Source organism: Platichthys flesus, chromosome 14 (assembly GCF_949316205.1).
Source record: "Platichthys flesus chromosome 14, fPlaFle2.1, whole genome shotgun sequence".
Taxonomy (NCBI): Eukaryota; Metazoa; Chordata; class Actinopteri; order Pleuronectiformes; family Pleuronectidae; genus Platichthys; species Platichthys flesus.
The window spans coordinates 7170895-7187503 of NC_084958.1; the positions used below are offsets into that span (position 1 = coordinate 7170895).

The 16609-nt window shown below is 43.2% G+C and overlaps 1 protein-coding gene across 1 annotated transcript; it reads right to left on the reverse strand.

The window, feature by feature from the left end:
* Positions 1-2559: 2559 nt before the first annotated feature.
* mmp14b (matrix metallopeptidase 14b (membrane-inserted)) lies at positions 2560-16487 on the reverse strand. The gene is made up of 10 exons (XM_062404346.1): positions 15879-16487; positions 7560-7708; positions 7002-7124; positions 6453-6760; positions 5820-5981; positions 5446-5606; positions 5222-5360; positions 4935-5085; positions 4033-4148; positions 2560-3928 (listed from the first exon to the last, which is right to left on the reverse strand). Exons 1-10 carry the CDS (start codon positions 15975-15977, stop codon positions 3468-3470), a joined length of 1869 nt encoding a protein of 622 aa, XP_062260330.1. The 5' UTR covers positions 15978-16487; the 3' UTR covers positions 2560-3467.
* Between the last annotated feature and the right edge of the window lie 122 nt (positions 16488-16609).

The window sequence follows — 16609 nt, forward strand, 5'->3', positions numbered from 1 at the left end:
AACAAGAGTCCTTCACAATTGTCCTGGAAACGTCGTGGTGACAACAAAGGGCAGTGACATCATCTCTGCTGTCTGATGAAAGGAAGTGAACAAAGCAGCAAGCCAATGGCATCTCCATGTCTATTTGGTTGTGTGGCAGCATTAGAACACAGACAGTTGGCAACCCCTCTGTTGTATTAGTGCATGGTGCAGGATGTGGCAGGGCTTAACTGGCACAAATGAAAACCATGTGTAACCTATATAGCCACCCACCAGTTCCCCTAAGAAACGCTGCCTTCCACAATCCCACGTCCTTGTTACCAGGCAGAGAGCACGGCCAACTGCTCTGTGTTCATCATTCATCCTCATTTAGTGGAAAAGTTACTCACTCTGCTCTCTGAGGCTGGTCCTGCAATTACAGTGTGATGTTCGCTGTGGCCATTATGAGACACAATAGCCAAGATCAGGACTTCCCCTATTGGGAAGTTTCCATTCATCAGCCTGCAGGCTACACGCATGCCAGCTGAAACCGGCACAGGAAGTGTCCAGCACAGAGACATAAACATAAAAGAAGCGTGTGGTATTTGTTGAGTTGAATTTAACATAGAGATGACAGAAATACTTGGCAGGAAGTTAGTTTGTAGCTCAGCCTTTTTGTAAAAAAGTATACTTGTTAAAGTAGCACTGCAAGAATCCGAGACAGAAATGACCTTTTCACATATCTGGGTGAAGCGTGAGAGCAGGAGAGATTGCTGGAAGAGGCCGGAACATGGCGGGGTAGTCCTTTTGTTGGACTCTGTGAAAGAAAGAAGTGAGTCATTTCACAGACAGTGAAGAAAAAGCTCTCTGGTTACACATGGAGAGAAAAGAGAGGACTGTGGGGAAGAATTATGCTGAGGCGATTCTTTCTTTCTTTCACTCTGCAGAATCAGCTGGGGAAGAAAGCAAACATCAGATTGTGACCCAGAGCTATATTTTTGACCTGTGTGCAGGTCACAGACACGTTGAGCATATGGAACACATCATGCAGCTAAAAGACAGACGACAGACAAAGGAGGATATACAAATAATCTGCAATTCTTTCTTTACATATCCTATAACTTGACTGTGATGCAGGGTAAAAGCCAATTAAAACAGATTTAAACCGATTCCCATCCCCCATCCCCTTGCTGCCAGGTCTTGCTGTTTGTCTGGCGCACATGATGGAGTCAGAATTCCAGATGTTGTTCATGGAATTCTGCTTCATCTCTGGCCTCCAAATCTGACTTAACCCTCCTCACTCCTCCTCCTTCATCTCCTCCTCCTCTGTCCTCCACTCTTCTCCCCCCGCCAAATATCCTCGTGACTCCTCTCCCCAGCCTCAGCTCTTCAAAAACACTGCAGCAAAGTGGAGACAAATGGGCGCCCCGAGTCTTTCTCAGCACAATGGGAAAAGTACCTTGCCATTTTAATTGCAGAAAGTCTCATTCCAGTAATCATAATATATCATAAAGATGATGCCCCCCCCCCCCCGACCACCACCTCCTCTCTTTCTCTTACAGTCAGTCTCCTTAACAGTGGGTCTGAAGTGTGTGTGGCAGTTGTTCATTAGCAAGCTCATTAAGGAGCAGGGCGACGCCTAGCCTTGCGCTTTGAGCTTTTATTGGATGGAAATGTACGCACAAATAAAAGCATTTACAGCTGTGCAAAACATGCATGAGAGCATGTTTGGATTACTGTACTCATGAAGACCCGCTTGGACCACATTCACCCACTGACTCCAAGTTGATCATCTACATCTCTTCCACTGCTTAACTCAGTCCTAGAAATAAAAACCTCTCTCATCATCTAACTTGGATCTGTGGTCCTCATACGAATAGAAAACACAAGGACACACACACGTATCCTTATTAGAACTTTATGAGCTCTCTCTCTCTCTCTCTCTCTCTCTCTCTCTCTCTCTCTCTCTCTCTCTCTCTCTCTCTCTCTCTCTCTCTCTCTCTTTCTCTCTAACCGTATAGCAGACATATGTTTTCCTGCTGTGAGCAATGGCTGTACACACTCGTCTTCATCCCTGTTTCTACTTGAGCTTCGGTTCCAGTCCGCGCTTTCCGACCCAGTTTCAGGCCTGCCAGTTTCCGAGCACCAGTTACACCGAGTGGTGCGGTCGGGGAGCAAGAAATCTGGAGGTCCAGGAGGACTGGGAAATACCAGATGGAGCAGTGGTTTGATCAATGCGTTTGGTTAAGGAGAAGCGTGTAAGTGAGAGATGGATCATATGAAAGCAGTTAGGCCTAAGTCAAAATGTGACATCATTAATGGTACCAGCTGTTAAGATAAATATGGTAGAGAGAAAGATGAAGTGAATGGTTTACAAAGGGAAAATAAAAGCACGGAAAGCCTTTTGAAATTACTTTATTTTGTAAGAAAGCTTAAAAAGTGATTTAGGACACACACAATCTTAATGAAAAGCTAGATCATTATCATAATTATCATCATCACCACTAGTATTATTATCATTGTTGTTAAACTACTTATAACCTGACTAGTAATGTAGCACCATGATTGGAAAAACGTAAACAAGTACAATGACAAAAGGAGTCATTTTCAGATTGTCAATTTATTTCATTTGAGATGGATTCAAGTAAAAAAAAAAAACAGTCAAGTTTCAAGAATACATCACCCCCTTCCCCATTCACTGTCCCCACATATATAAAATTAAGGCCACTTTCAATACTGTATGTCACTGTCCAGCAGGACTTTTTAATGACAATGTACAAAAACATTCTTTACACGCAAGACAACAACAATAATAGTAATAGTCATAATAATAATCAGCACTTTTTGATAAAAAAGAAAAGGACAGTTGTATTTATTTCTTTACGCTGACATGAGTCTAACTCATGCCTCATAAGGACATAAGCTCATTTTTTTGTTCCCTTTTATGGTCCATACTGGCTCTGACATGTTCATTTACTGGAAGATTAAGACAAACAATGACTGTGCCACTGTGGTTTCCAGATATGTGGGTTTACGTGATTGTGCAAGTTAACAAGTGGGAACTGTGAACAAATCAAAACACACCGTTTTGTTTACGCAAAGGATCATGCTAGAATGTGCGTCAAAGAGATGCAGGTTCGAATCGGAGAGTCACAAGGACAAACAATGACCACTGACACAGAAGACTAAAAGTAAGACATTGAAAAACGCTAAAACAAACAGCAAAGAGCTGGCGTCAGTAACCACGGGATGAGAGGCAGAGAGCAAAGGGAGAGATACAATTTCAAAAGGTAAGGATGGAGTGATTGAGAGATAAAGCAAAGGGAATCTGGCAGTGGTCAAAATATGTAGAAAAAAAAAATGCAAGTCAAGCTTTTTTCCCTTTGCGCTCTCTCTGGTTTGGCCTCTTTCTCGCCTGCTCTTTTTTTTATCTGTGATGAACATTTCCTTCCACTTTCTTTCTATCTCTCGCCGTCTTTCCCTGCCGTCTCCCTCCCCTCCTCCTCCGTCTACACCTTGTCCAGTAGAGATCGTTGGCAGTAGAGGAGTCGGCGTGGGGTACCGTACCGACGGAAGAACACCAAGGCTGCCAGCGTCGCAATCACACACACTAACAGGAAGAGCGGCACGACCACGGCTGCTGCTCCAGCTCCGCCACTCGCCCCTCCCTCCTCATCCACTTCAATAATGATCACCTCCGTATCCTCCTCTCTGTCTGTCTCTCTCTCTCTCTCCCTGTCTCTGTCCCTCTCTCTATCTTTAGCTCTGTCCTTATCCTCCTGCTCCTTGTCTTTCTCTCTCTCCTTGTCCTTATCATGTCCGCCACCCCCTGTTCCTCCGTCCGTCTTGGGGTCTTCATTGGGGCAGCCCATCCAGTCGCGAAGGGCTGACTTGGGGTATCCTGGCTCCACGCGCATCATCTGGTTGTTGTACTTCCAGTACTTGTTGGCTTTATAGAAGTAGGTGTATGCTGACGGGTGAAGGAAAGACATGTTAGAAACAAACCTGTGCTGAAATAAAAACAACTTTTAAATGTATCAGTTCGCACTTGAATAAAAAAGTGATCCCCCTTACCTTGATCTTTGCTCATGAAGGCTGACTTGATGTTTTCAGGCACACCCTGCCACACGCTTACAGATTTTGGATAGCCATCATCAACACTTCTGGAGTATTCATTGAAACGGTAATACCTATAGAAATATAATAGAGAAGAACAGCTAAGATGAGTTTGGGGTCACACCTTAAAGGATTTGGATCCTGAAATGCATTTTGATTTTTTAAGACTTATGACTTGAAAGCACTTGAGGCTTGTATTAACTTGGAATTTTTTTTCTTAAAATCTCCTAAAAAATGGAGACTTGTTCTGAAAAACTCAGGACCTGACTTGGACTGGTCCCGATTAACTAGAGACTAGTTGTTAACTCCCTGAAAGACTTAATATTTGACTTGAATGAAGCTTGTCTCAGATGATTTTAAACTTGACTTGTCTTACAACGCTTGATACTTGACATGGACTGCAGACTTTATCTGAGACTTGTTCCTACCAATTTTAAAGTTTTGATCGTTCTTAAATGACTTGAGACTTGACTGGCTCTTGACCCCGAAAACTCTGTCTGTGTGTTTTCCTGCTGTTTTTATTTGACTGAAAATGGGCTGACCATAAACTCTGCTTTCTTGGATTGAGGTGTTTGGTCATAGTGTGCATCGTTCTTTTTTAAACACAAAGTCATGGACTTTGTTTATGTAGGTGGCACCATGATAATCACTGACTGCCACATATTACCCTCCTTCTTTATAACAATGACTATGGTTTAATTATAGGGAGCTTTGCCAAGCTCTGAAGGTTTGTTTTCATGTTTAAAGGAGAAGTGGGTTTGTAATTCATGGTTGGTGAAAACAACTTCTTTATAAACTTCAGCTGAGTTTCATTCGGGCATATGACACACACACACACACACACGCTGAAGATGACTAACTTGTTTGCTCTGAAGAAGAACGTCTGTCCTGTGGGAGTGTAGAAGAGAGCCGCATCTATTCGATCTTTGGGAAGCCCAGTGCCCATGTCTTTCAGAGTCTTAGGGTAACCAGGATCCATTATAGATTCACTGAACACCCAGTACTTGTCCCCTGGAAAGACACAGAAGGCATAATGAGGAAGAGTGGAGACAGAGACCCATAGGGACAAACAGACAATACCTTGTTTTAATGCTTTAAAGAGAGAAAACATGTAAATGCTCTGTCAAGGTAGGTAATTCAGACTAACCTTTAAAGAAAGCAAATTTCCCGTCTTCCCTCTCAAATGCAGCATTCATATGAGGAGGCAGTCCCCTCCAGAAGTGACCAAGCGGCATGGGGTATCCATCTAACACCTGGTTGTTGCGCACTCGCCAGAACCACTTATCCTGAAAAGGGACAACAACGAGAGATTTTTTAAACAGCCACATTTCCAAACTATCGAATTGAAACTATTACTTGAGGCTGTTTTACCTTGAACACAAACATTTCTCCTCTGAGGATGGCAATGGTGTCAAAGTGTCCATCACAGATGCTGGGGCCAAAGCGAGGCTTATCCGGTGAGTATGTGGGCTCCGGATCGGGGTCAGGGTAGGGCTGCGTTACAGGAGGGGGCTGGGGGCCTGAGTTTGACCCTGTTTGAAGAAGTACATATAGAAAGAGACAACTTTAACTCTAGTTCTTAACATTCACAACTGTCAGTGCAGAGTCTTTTAGAAATTGTATTGAAGCATCACAGAGTATAGCACGTATTTGGACAACATTCAGTTTTTACATGCTCCAAGGAAACAAATATAAGATTATCTTTTCCGGCCGTGACGGGGAGGATGACTTTGTCGATAACATACCATAAAGCTGCTGTATGCCTCTGCGGTCATCATCAGGAAGTTGGAAGTTGTCGGTGTCCATCCACTGGTAGAATGGAGCCATAATGGCTGAAGGGTCATTGGAGTGCTCCAGACCCATAGCATGGCCCAGCTCATGCACCGCAACGAGGAATATATCATTGCCTGCAACAAATACCGACAGCAAGACATCAATTGATGTGATGTTATATCTTGACAATTAGAGTAGAGTAGGCTGTTCAAAACCACAGGTTATATTAAATGTGGTTGAGTCAATGATGGTGGGGGAATTTTCCTGTTTCCTCATTTTAAAGTGACTCAAAAGCACCCAGCTGTGTGACGAAGCAACAGATCAGAAATAAACTCATGTGAAGGTGTGTTTGACAGAAATGGCTGACACTGCAGAGCTGTGTTTCTGCAGTCTCAACCCACCCCAGGGTATTCACTCCCTTAAATGTACTGACACAAGACCGGACCTGTTTCCGTCTGTGTGGGTTTCACTGACTGTGTGAGTCCTGACTCCCAACATGCAAAGTAGGTCTCCACATTCAGGCTTTCCTTGTGTCAGCAGGTTTAAGGGAATAAAGAAAAACTAAACAGTCTTTATCAGAGAGTCTGTTTCAGTGTCGCCTTTACCATACAGATCCCGGTTTCCAATCGTCCACGGCTCAGCCGCATCAAAGTGGGTGTCTCCACCGATGCCATTGCTGGGGAAATAGGCATGTGCCAGGAAGCCTCCCTCGCCGTCGAACGGGCTGCTGTCGCCATGGAAACCCTCAGCAAAGAAGAGCATGATGTCGGCAAACTCCTCCACCTTGTCCCGGATGTAACTGTAGGGGATCTCCCGGAAACGCAGAGGGGTGACGCTCTCCCACACCTTGAAGGCCTTCCTGATGGCCTCATGGGTCTCGTACTCACCCACCTTTGGGGTGTAGTTCTGTATACTGTGATGTATAAAGTGTTGAAGAACGTGTGGAGGGAGGAGAACACGTAAGAGAATTTATTTTATTAAGTTAAGTTATTTCCTCTTTCAGATTCAGTTGATCTATAGTTTCTGATATTTGCTCATTTGGTACAATGATTAACGAAATTAAGATTATCAATATAGCGTACAAAATGCATGTGGTACCATTCAGCCATGCATCTGGAGGTGCATCACATTCAGGTGGAGCACTGCTGACTTACGAGAAAGTGATGTCTCTTTTGTTCCACTTCAGGCCCTGGATAGCATATCGCTTCTTCCTCAGGTTGCTCTTCAGCTCAGCACCAAACTTATCCGGCACTCCACAGCGCGGCCGCTTCATGGCCCTGTCAGACCAAGGACATGCTCCGTTGACAACAGGATGCACAAATGGCAACTTTTTTATTAAAATTAAGATTAAGATGCATTTATTAGTCCCAAACACATGCACAGACATGCAAAGGCACACTCATGCAGGTAGGGAAATGTAACCTCTGCTTTTGACCCATCTGGTGCAGGACACACAGAGCAGTGAGCGACCATGTACGGCGCTCAGGAAGCAGATGTTGGGGGAGTAAGGTGCCTTGCTCAGGGGCACTAGATAGGGTAGGGAGACTCTTGGATTTTTGGACAGATCAATCCAGGTTTGTCTTTTGTTGTCTCTCCTTGGAGTCGAACCAGCGACGAACCAGAGACCTTCTCTGCCCATAGTCCAAGTTTCTGCCACTAGACCACCGCCTCTCCAAGCTACATGTAGAATAGGGCCGTTTGACGATGCTTACTTGACGGTGCTGTCATCGAAACTGCCGGTGATAGTGAGGCCGTAGAACCTCTGCATGGCAGCGATGGCTGAGGAGACGGAGTGAGGCGAGTGGAGGGAGTGGGTCCTCAGGTCCCCTGGAGGCAAGTAACCGTACTGCTGCAGCCACGACTGAAGAGGAGAGCAAAATAAAGGAGACTTGTGAGAAATATTGGAAAAGAAAACCAAAGGAGCCTCCAGAGTCAGAATGTAGAAACAAAAACAAAATACAAATACAATTCACAAGTCACTTGATTTTTATTTGGTGATCAAGGGTGAGGGATCTGTTTTGTATGCTGCAATTAGTCAGTTGCAATGACCACAAGTTCAGGCGGATGTTTTGATGCACTTGCAGCAAAAACACATTCCTCCCTGACAGCGGAAAAAATAAGTTCTTGAATAATGTCGTTCTGTGTTTTGGTGTTTCAAAGCCAGCAGGAGAGACATCAGTTTCAAGCACCTGGCACATCTCCATTTTATGACTAATCACAAAAACTTTTTCAACCAACAGCCGGGGCTTTCCAGTGAACACCGTAATTAATTAAAACTAAGGTCAACATCTAAGAAAAACGCAGAGTTCTAACAGCCCAAAAAAGCATCAAACAAAGGCGGTTTAGGTTTCAGCCAAAACCCTGCGAGACAGAAACCTGACGAGGAAGGGGTTAAACATTAACCTCAGTTTCTATGTTGGACTCATTCTGCTGGTTTCAGTGCAGATTGCATCAGTTATTTTACAGTACATGATGAAAGTATTTGTTTAAACCATTTGGAGGACATTTTATGATGGTCATTGAGTTCTTCATTGATCCGGATCCCTCCGTCTCGGCTGTGATTGACCTTACTTTCCCCTGGAAACTCATTTCAAAGCGGTGCCGGGTTGACATCTGGACCCGAGCCAGCGGCTTTGCTCTGCACCTCTCCCACACTGCTTCTCTCAAAGTCTTTCCCTCTTAAACTGGACATGAAAAATAACACTGAGGCTATTGTGAGCGCTGTGAAAACCAAGGGTGCTTTGATATCCTGGTGTACGCAGTCACTTTGTGAGCTCGTAATGTGCTTTTAGGATGTTTAATGTTTGGATATATATATGAGCTCGACTGTTTAGACTTTTCTTGAGGGGGATTCTTCCTTGCACCGAAGGAAGAATCCCCCTTGCACCGAAGGACTTGATGTGATCTTTTATTAAAATCATTCTTTCTTCTGGATGGTTTGGAAACAGCCAAGTTCATGGCATATGTGAGGAGAAAGGCATTGAGAGAGAAGAGAGAGAGATAGGGAGTGTCCCAGGGTGAGACTCGGGCCTTGGGCAAACCTCAGCCAATGTCTCCAGTCAAGCAGCAGCGTCAGTCAGTAATTTAACAGGGAATTTTGTCCCAGTCGCATCCAAACCTCAAAACTCAAGCTCTTCCCCCCACGTCAATGTCTCTGTCTTTGCCGTCTTACTCCTCCCCCTTCTCTCTTCTCCCTCATCCCTCTCTCATGGAAAACCCAGAGAGACTTGAGGGTAAATACTTTGTAACAACCACACCCAGCGCAGCCCAATCATTGCTGTGAAGCTTATCTGATGTTACTAGTTAATAAATACCAAAAAAGGCAAAACATGTTTATCTGCTTTGTTCCTGTAGTTTTAATCTGAAAACAAAAAAACATAGATGATCCAAGCATGTGCTTAGACCTGTAGGTTTATATTTACACACAGAAAAGGCCTTGATGATCCTCCAATCTTGTACTCAAGCTTGAGCAGTTCCGGAAGCGCTTGCAGGTCTAATCCAGACATGGGCAAAGTACGGCCTGCAGCCCATGCTTTTTAATCCGGCCCGCCCAACGTATCCAAATATATATATTTTTTTAAATAAATAAAAAATTTTGTCTTGGTTTGTACTCTCTGGGTTGAATGCAATTATTGTTGGTCGCTTTGGATAACAGCATCAGCTAATTGAAATTTGATCGGGAGTGTGGTGTATAGGGCTCGAACGGGCACATGATCTCCCTTCACGTTTTTGCTTTGCCCTGTAAGCCCTTCTGTAAAATGAGCAGATCAAGGAAACGAAAAGTGGACAATGAGTGCCGAGTGTTTAACACGGAGTGGAAAACAAAATACTTTTTCACTGAAGTCCAATCGAAGGCTGTATGCCTGATATGTTGAGAAACTGTTGCAGTTTTCGAGGAGTACAACATCAGCCGTCACTTTGCTACGAAGCATGCTAACTACGCCAGCAAGCAGTCAACTCAAGAATGGGCGGCTACGGCTCAGAGGTTGGCGGCTAATTTACAGACTCAGCGACATTTTTTTCACCCACAAACTGCGATTCAAGCGTCAACTACCAAGGCAAGTTTTTTGGCAGCATTCGAAATAGCAAAGGCTAGCAAGCCTTTCTACGAAGGCGAGTTTTTGTCAAATTGCCTTGCAAATAAAAGCTGTGCTACTATTTAAAGGCCAAATCCTTTCATGTAATGATTTTCCCATGTCATTTATATTAATTCAAAAAAACACTCCATCCATCTGGTCCTGGCCCGGCCCCTCTGTCAAATTTGAGAGCCCATTGTGGCCAGCGAGTCAAAACGTTTGCCCACCCCTGGTCTAACCTGTCCCTCTCTGTCTGTCTTAGTGAGACACGGAGGTCTCAGTGTTTAGACTTCACCTCTGAATGAGCCCTTTCTGGATCTGACTCACCCATGTAGCGACAGTGGACACATAAAGACTCTCTGTTTGCCACTGTTACAGCACATCCACATAAGCCGGAAAGAGAGGGACGCACGGAGGGAAAGATGGAGGTAGGTCACATCTAGAGGTTGTAATTAAGAGTCGGAATGAGACTCTTGCAGTTTGTGGGTCTGCTAATAATTATTAACTCTCCTGAAGTTAAATATAAACTTTGCCGTTTAGAACTGGATGTGTTTCACTGTGAATACAAGAAAAGGGGAGTTTTGGACTGTGTGTGAAACCTAATTCTTCTCTTTCACACATTCACTTCCTAACTTGGCCCTGGGCTCAGTCAAAAGGCTGCTGTTGAATGACAGTGGACACTTGTTTTAATATGAAGCCTAGCACACCTCCTTTCCGAGTCCCTCAGGTGACTTGACAAAGTCTCATTCACCGTCACACTCGCACTATTTTTGACCGCACTAATGGGCTGAGCAGAAGCAGGAAGAGGAAATGGTCACTATTTACAGTGGCACAGGAGATGACGGTCCAGGCTACTAGAAGGTTTTGGTGGAGTTCCCAAACCTTCAGTCATTTTTTTACCCGAAACCCCTTTGATATAAACTCTTTTCATTGACAACCATTTATTCACATTCTGTCCAAGAGGGTTACGTTTCCCCCTGTCCGTTTGTGGGTTGGTTTGTTTGTAAGAGAGATAACACAAAAACGAAATGGATTTCAACTCGGTGAAAGGATGGGGTATGGGTCAGGGCCAAACCCCTCCAATTTTGGTGTGTATCTGGGAATATTCTTTCACTTTCTTTAACATTGCAAGATAGGGTGCTCTTTTACTGTCTTCCCAGAAAAACAATTAATGGATATGGAATTTAAGGTTTCTACTGGACATTGGTGGTGTTATTAGACTGAGTTTACCCATCACTTTTAGCTTTTTTACTATTCCTCCATTACTTTGACCTCACTCTTTCGACTTCTTATCCATTGCTCTCTATTTCATCATTCTCGGCTAAATACTCACTGAGGATGAGGATGTTTCCCTGCAGTCTCTCCAAATTCCCTGAGACAATTGCATTGCATCAGTACTGGGGTACTATCTGGTTGTAATCACTGATGTTCAGTACTTGAAACTGTCAGCAGTGCACAGACGTGGTGGAGCACTGAGCATAGGGACTTTTGGAAAGTTACATCCAGGATTCTGAGCTCAAGGGCGCAGCTTGCTCACTGGTGCGAGTTCATTGTTTAATGGAAGATCAACAACATTGAACAGCGTTGCTATGGACGTCAGGAGGCACAGTGCTCATTTTTGTATAGGATGAGAAAGGGAGATGGAGGGATAGCATTTCAGAAAAAGAAAGAGAGTCAGTTGTTCCGTTCAGCAATAGCCAACGGAAAGAAACTCTGGTCAACAGCGATGGGAGTCCAGCTGAGGCATGATGGGTATACATCACACACACCAAGCGCTTCATTACTACTCATCCACCCACTCTGTCCAGAGAGCTGCAATATTGTGTCCGATGTTATAAACCTATTAAATTATTGCTTACAATTCACTGGCAGCAGCTTTTTATGAGCTGTTAGTGTGGGATTGTGTGTGGTTGTGTGCAAGGGAATTTGTGTGTATAGGTACATGAAGTGCAACACATTAAAATCCTTCTCTAAACACACAACTGAAGTTAGTGCTGCCCCTTCAGGAACACTTTTTTACGACCTGCAGGCTTCCAGGGGCTCCTGAGCTCACATCTAGAAACCTCCTTCAGTTTGTGTGTGTGTAAGCGACATGTGTAACCCCCCGGCTGAATAGAAAAACACAAATCTGTGCCAATATCAATTCATTAAGAAGTCAATCTCAAACAAATCTCGATGGCACGAACAAAATCGTGCCATCGAGATTTGCTCATTGCTTTATTTCTTTTAAGGGAAATTAGGTAATGACTGCCCATTACCTTATTTCCTGTAACACTTCCTATCTTTCCTGCGGGGGGCCGCCCTCGGGCCACCCATTGACGGACAAAAGGATGTGGCATTGTGTGAAACTGTGCACCCTTCCTTCTCTCCTTCCTTCCTTCCCTATTCTCTTCTCCCCTTCCTCTAAATGACTATTAAGAGGACAAGATGGGGCTGGTGTAAAGTAACCACTTCAACCAAACAGACAGAAGCCGACACACAGTATATTCATACAGGATGTTCACATGACGGTTATGATCTACATCCTGTCCGAGACAATTTGTAATTGCTTCATTTTCCAACTCTTCTATTACCAGATTGCATCAGTCCCATCACAACAATGGCTTCCATTCTAGGCACAAACAGCCTCCTCACTGTTCCCCCTGCCTCAGTTTCATCATCTCATTCCTTATCCATTCATCTTCCTTTGTAGCGAGTGACCTCAGCTTGTAGCCATTCCTACATGCGTGCGCACAAGAGAAGATCTGTGGCTGTATGCTAGATGACGTGTTTGCGTGTAACGAGTAGGTGGCCGCCGACGTACCAACGTGTATTTGTGGTAAGAGCATAAAAAACTGCCGCCTTATTCCTGTCTCTGCCACAGGCCACAGGAAATGACTCCTGCTTCCTTAAAACAACGGACCCCAACCACAGAAACACTGACACATGACCACTCACTTAATTAGACTTAGTGTTAACTAAAGTGCAAACATTCCACTTAGTGGCGGAAGTGTGCGTTGATACTGCTGACTTGTCAGTCTGTGGACACTGTATGATATGAATAGCATCTGTAATTTGAATAAAAAAAGGAACAGAGGAAATGGCAGCTTTATAAAAACATTATAAAACCAAGGAGATAAATCATTAAATAAATATCAACTTAATTGAAACTCTACAGGGCACTTCATGCCACGCTTGTCCTTAAACCACAGAAACATTTATTAAAGCCCAACCAGTATTTTCTTTAGCCAAAAAAATCCCTAATGTTCACCAGTCATCGAGCTCAGAGAGATCCAGTTTCTCCTATCCAGATAGATTAAAAAGTTAAACTTGACCTTAATACAACTCAACTTATTCACATAGTCTCAGAAAAAATCATAGATCATTCACTCATCTCTATGTTTCAGCATCTACATTCATGGTTGATAACTGTTATACTCTCAGGAGCCATTACAGTCAACAAAACCTGACCACCTTCTTTATACTAAGGCTCCTCCAGCTGCCATTGATGCTGATATAAAAAAAATAGGTCAGAGTTTGTTTAAAGTTCGACATCTGCCCGTCATGTTCTGTCTCCTCTGATTTATATTCTCCAGTCAAGCCTAGACGTTGTGTAGGTTGGACTATACTCAAACTAGTGCGAAGCTAGTACTGGAATAGCAACAAAAAGGTTTAAGGACACCAATCTACATTTCTACTATCATCAGGATTATGTAGTTTTCTTTCTCAAAAATATACATTTAAGTTTGCCACAAACATGGGTGAACTATGTTTGAGTTATTTTAAAGGGGTTTAAGATTCAGGTGAAACGAATCTATTGGCAGAATCTGAAAATAGAATTAATGAAGTGATGTTTTCACCAGTGTGTTTCATCTAAATTATAAGAATTGTTGTTTTCTTTACCTTAGCATCCTTTAAATTTATAAACGTTATATTTACACCGGGAGCGGGTCCTCTCTACGGTGGCTACCATGTTTTTTTACAGTACAGTTTTTACAGTAGTCCAAACTTGACAAACTAAACAGCTTTTGAGTTTTTATGACAACTGAAGGCTACCACAGGTTCTCTTTCATGTTTGGAAGGGGAAGGGGAGATGAGGGGTATTCAGCTGCAACATGCAACTTCAACTTTAGAAGTCACTAAATTCTACACACTGAACCTTTAAACAAATGAAATGGACTAAATACATGAGACGTTTATTTTTTATTTTTTACACATCAAATAGTTTGATGAGGGACATTACTTGAAATATTCAACCCTTAGGCTTAAGCCAATAGCAACTTGATTATTTGCTTCACTGAACTTATGTATCACAAAATAAAAAATTGTGTTTCTGATCACCCTTAACTAATTATATCATTACTATTGAAGCCAATAGTATTGATGAATTATAATATGTATATTTCTCATATTGTTTTCAATTTGTGTAATATCACTTGAATGTGAAAATAGGTTCCAGTCCTGTGTTTTGAATATTGGCGGTGAGCTGACTCTTCTGCTTACATTTTACAGACTGAGCCTTTAAGTTGACAGTATAACGTAGGTCAATGTGGTCAGCTCAGTTTTCTTCCATTGGCACTGCTGGAAGTATGATTCAGACTCCATAGGTATGATTAAGGAGACATTTGGTCCCACACACACACAACACATACACGCAACAAAAAAGGAAGCTGATGTGTACTAGTATCATAACAATGTCACTTCCTGCAACATCAACACACAACTTCGCTGACCCTGTACTTTCTGTTGGAATGGAAGATTGTTGAGTAAAGACCTGACTGTTGCTGAGAAGTGGAAAAAAGTAGAATTTTAAAAGTACAGCGCTGAACAGTGTGGATGAGAACAGATTCAATCTCAGCCCCTTTGCTCTGTAACACTACTTTGTCCTGGCACTAGTTTTTTGGGGGTTATTTAACGTTTTTAGAACCAGGCTTCAAACTGTTGCGAGTGTTTTTCCGACGATGCTCGAGGCATAGATGCTGCAGAGCCTCTCAGTTTGTTGAGCCCATCTCGCCCCAGTCCGCTGCATGAGCCGTAACTCAGGACAGATGTCAACAATTACTGTACATGTCCCATCCCTCTGAATGTATCTGCACTCACAAAATCCCAGCTCCCCCCTCCACCTCCATTCCCACAAAAATGGCCTCTGTCTCGGCCCCGACCACAAAACAAACTTGTGCAACTCTCCCCGTTTGCTTTTTGTCTCGCTCTTCTGCTTTTGCCCTCTCAGCATTTCTCAGTGTTTTCATGAGCGCTATCAACATTATAGGCTGCTTCCTCTAACCCAGGGTCAGAGCCATTCCCTGATTCCTGCGTCAACTTGAGGCGCAGGACAACTGTAGAAAGGATTCCACATCTGGATTTGTTTATTGTTGCCATAAACATAACCTCATTATAAGCAGGGTGACGAAATATGAACACATTATTCAGTTTTGCTTATGGAGTGGGAGAATATAAAATTAAACTTGTATATCCTAAACTGTATCCCAGCTTTCTTATAATATCAGTTATGTTGCTTTATTCCTCAAGTCTATATTTATTGATTTGGATTTAATCATCTATTTAGATTTTATTTAATCCCACTTCCTCATCTTAAAATCCATCTGAGTTTATTATTTAAATCTGGATTTATTGATCTTTAATTCTATACTCTTGATTTATCATTCTTTAGATGTATTAATCATCAGATACTCTGGATTTATTTATCTTTAGATCTATTAATCGTTATTCCCATACTTCTGATTTTATAACCGTTGTTCCTTTAGTCTGGATTTATTGATCGTTTCTCCTATTCTCTGGATTAATTCATCTTTATTCCCATATATATTTATCCACCTTTTATCTCTTTTTACTCCTTTATTTTGGATATATATTTATCCTAGCTTGTATTAATCTAATCTGTTTACATCTCTTCATGTATCCTATCCTTCATGGATATATTCTGCACCTTTGTGTTTGCGTTTTTCCTCCTCTCACCTCTGGATTGATGTGTCGTTCCGTGTCTCCCTGTGCGCTCAGGTCCCACACCACCGCCAGCAGCAGCAGCAGGACAAGCGACCTCAGCTCCAGCGCCATCACTTCACTCTCCAAGAAAACAAAATCAAAACAAAAAACGGCAGATCTCCACTGACAATCTCCCTTCCTGCCACTTGTCAGATCATTCTGTGGGAAAACTTAATGTTTCCATAAAGCAATTTCCAGGCGCAGGCGAGAGGTCGACTTTAAGCAGAGCGCAAAAGGAGTTTCCCGCAGAGTCTGTGCAGCTTTATACTTGAGTTACTGAAGCCACGGGAGTTATTTGTCCAGTCGGTGCATTCTTCTCGCGTTTTGGTGAATTCTGACCGAATAATCGGGACGTTACTGCAAGCAGGAAGCAGGAAACGTGGGGGAGGCTCTGGAGCTGCAGGCTGTGCGTATTTTATGTCCGAACTTGGTCTGCGCTCTGCTCCAGATGTTGCGTCCGACAATGTTTTCGTGAAGCGCTCTTAACTCTTCGCTGTCCTCTATATGTCCCTATCCTTATTTTGATCCCCCTCTCCTCTCCTCTTTTATCCCCCTCTCTCCCCTGATGCAGACGTGGTAGTTTTACACTCCCTAAAGACCTTCAGCTGGAAAGTAGAGGGTTGCAAAGCTCCCCCTCCTGGATCCGCCCCTCTGACATGGAAGGCTGGAATCAACTTGGTGACCTTGGCATTAGCCATGGCACG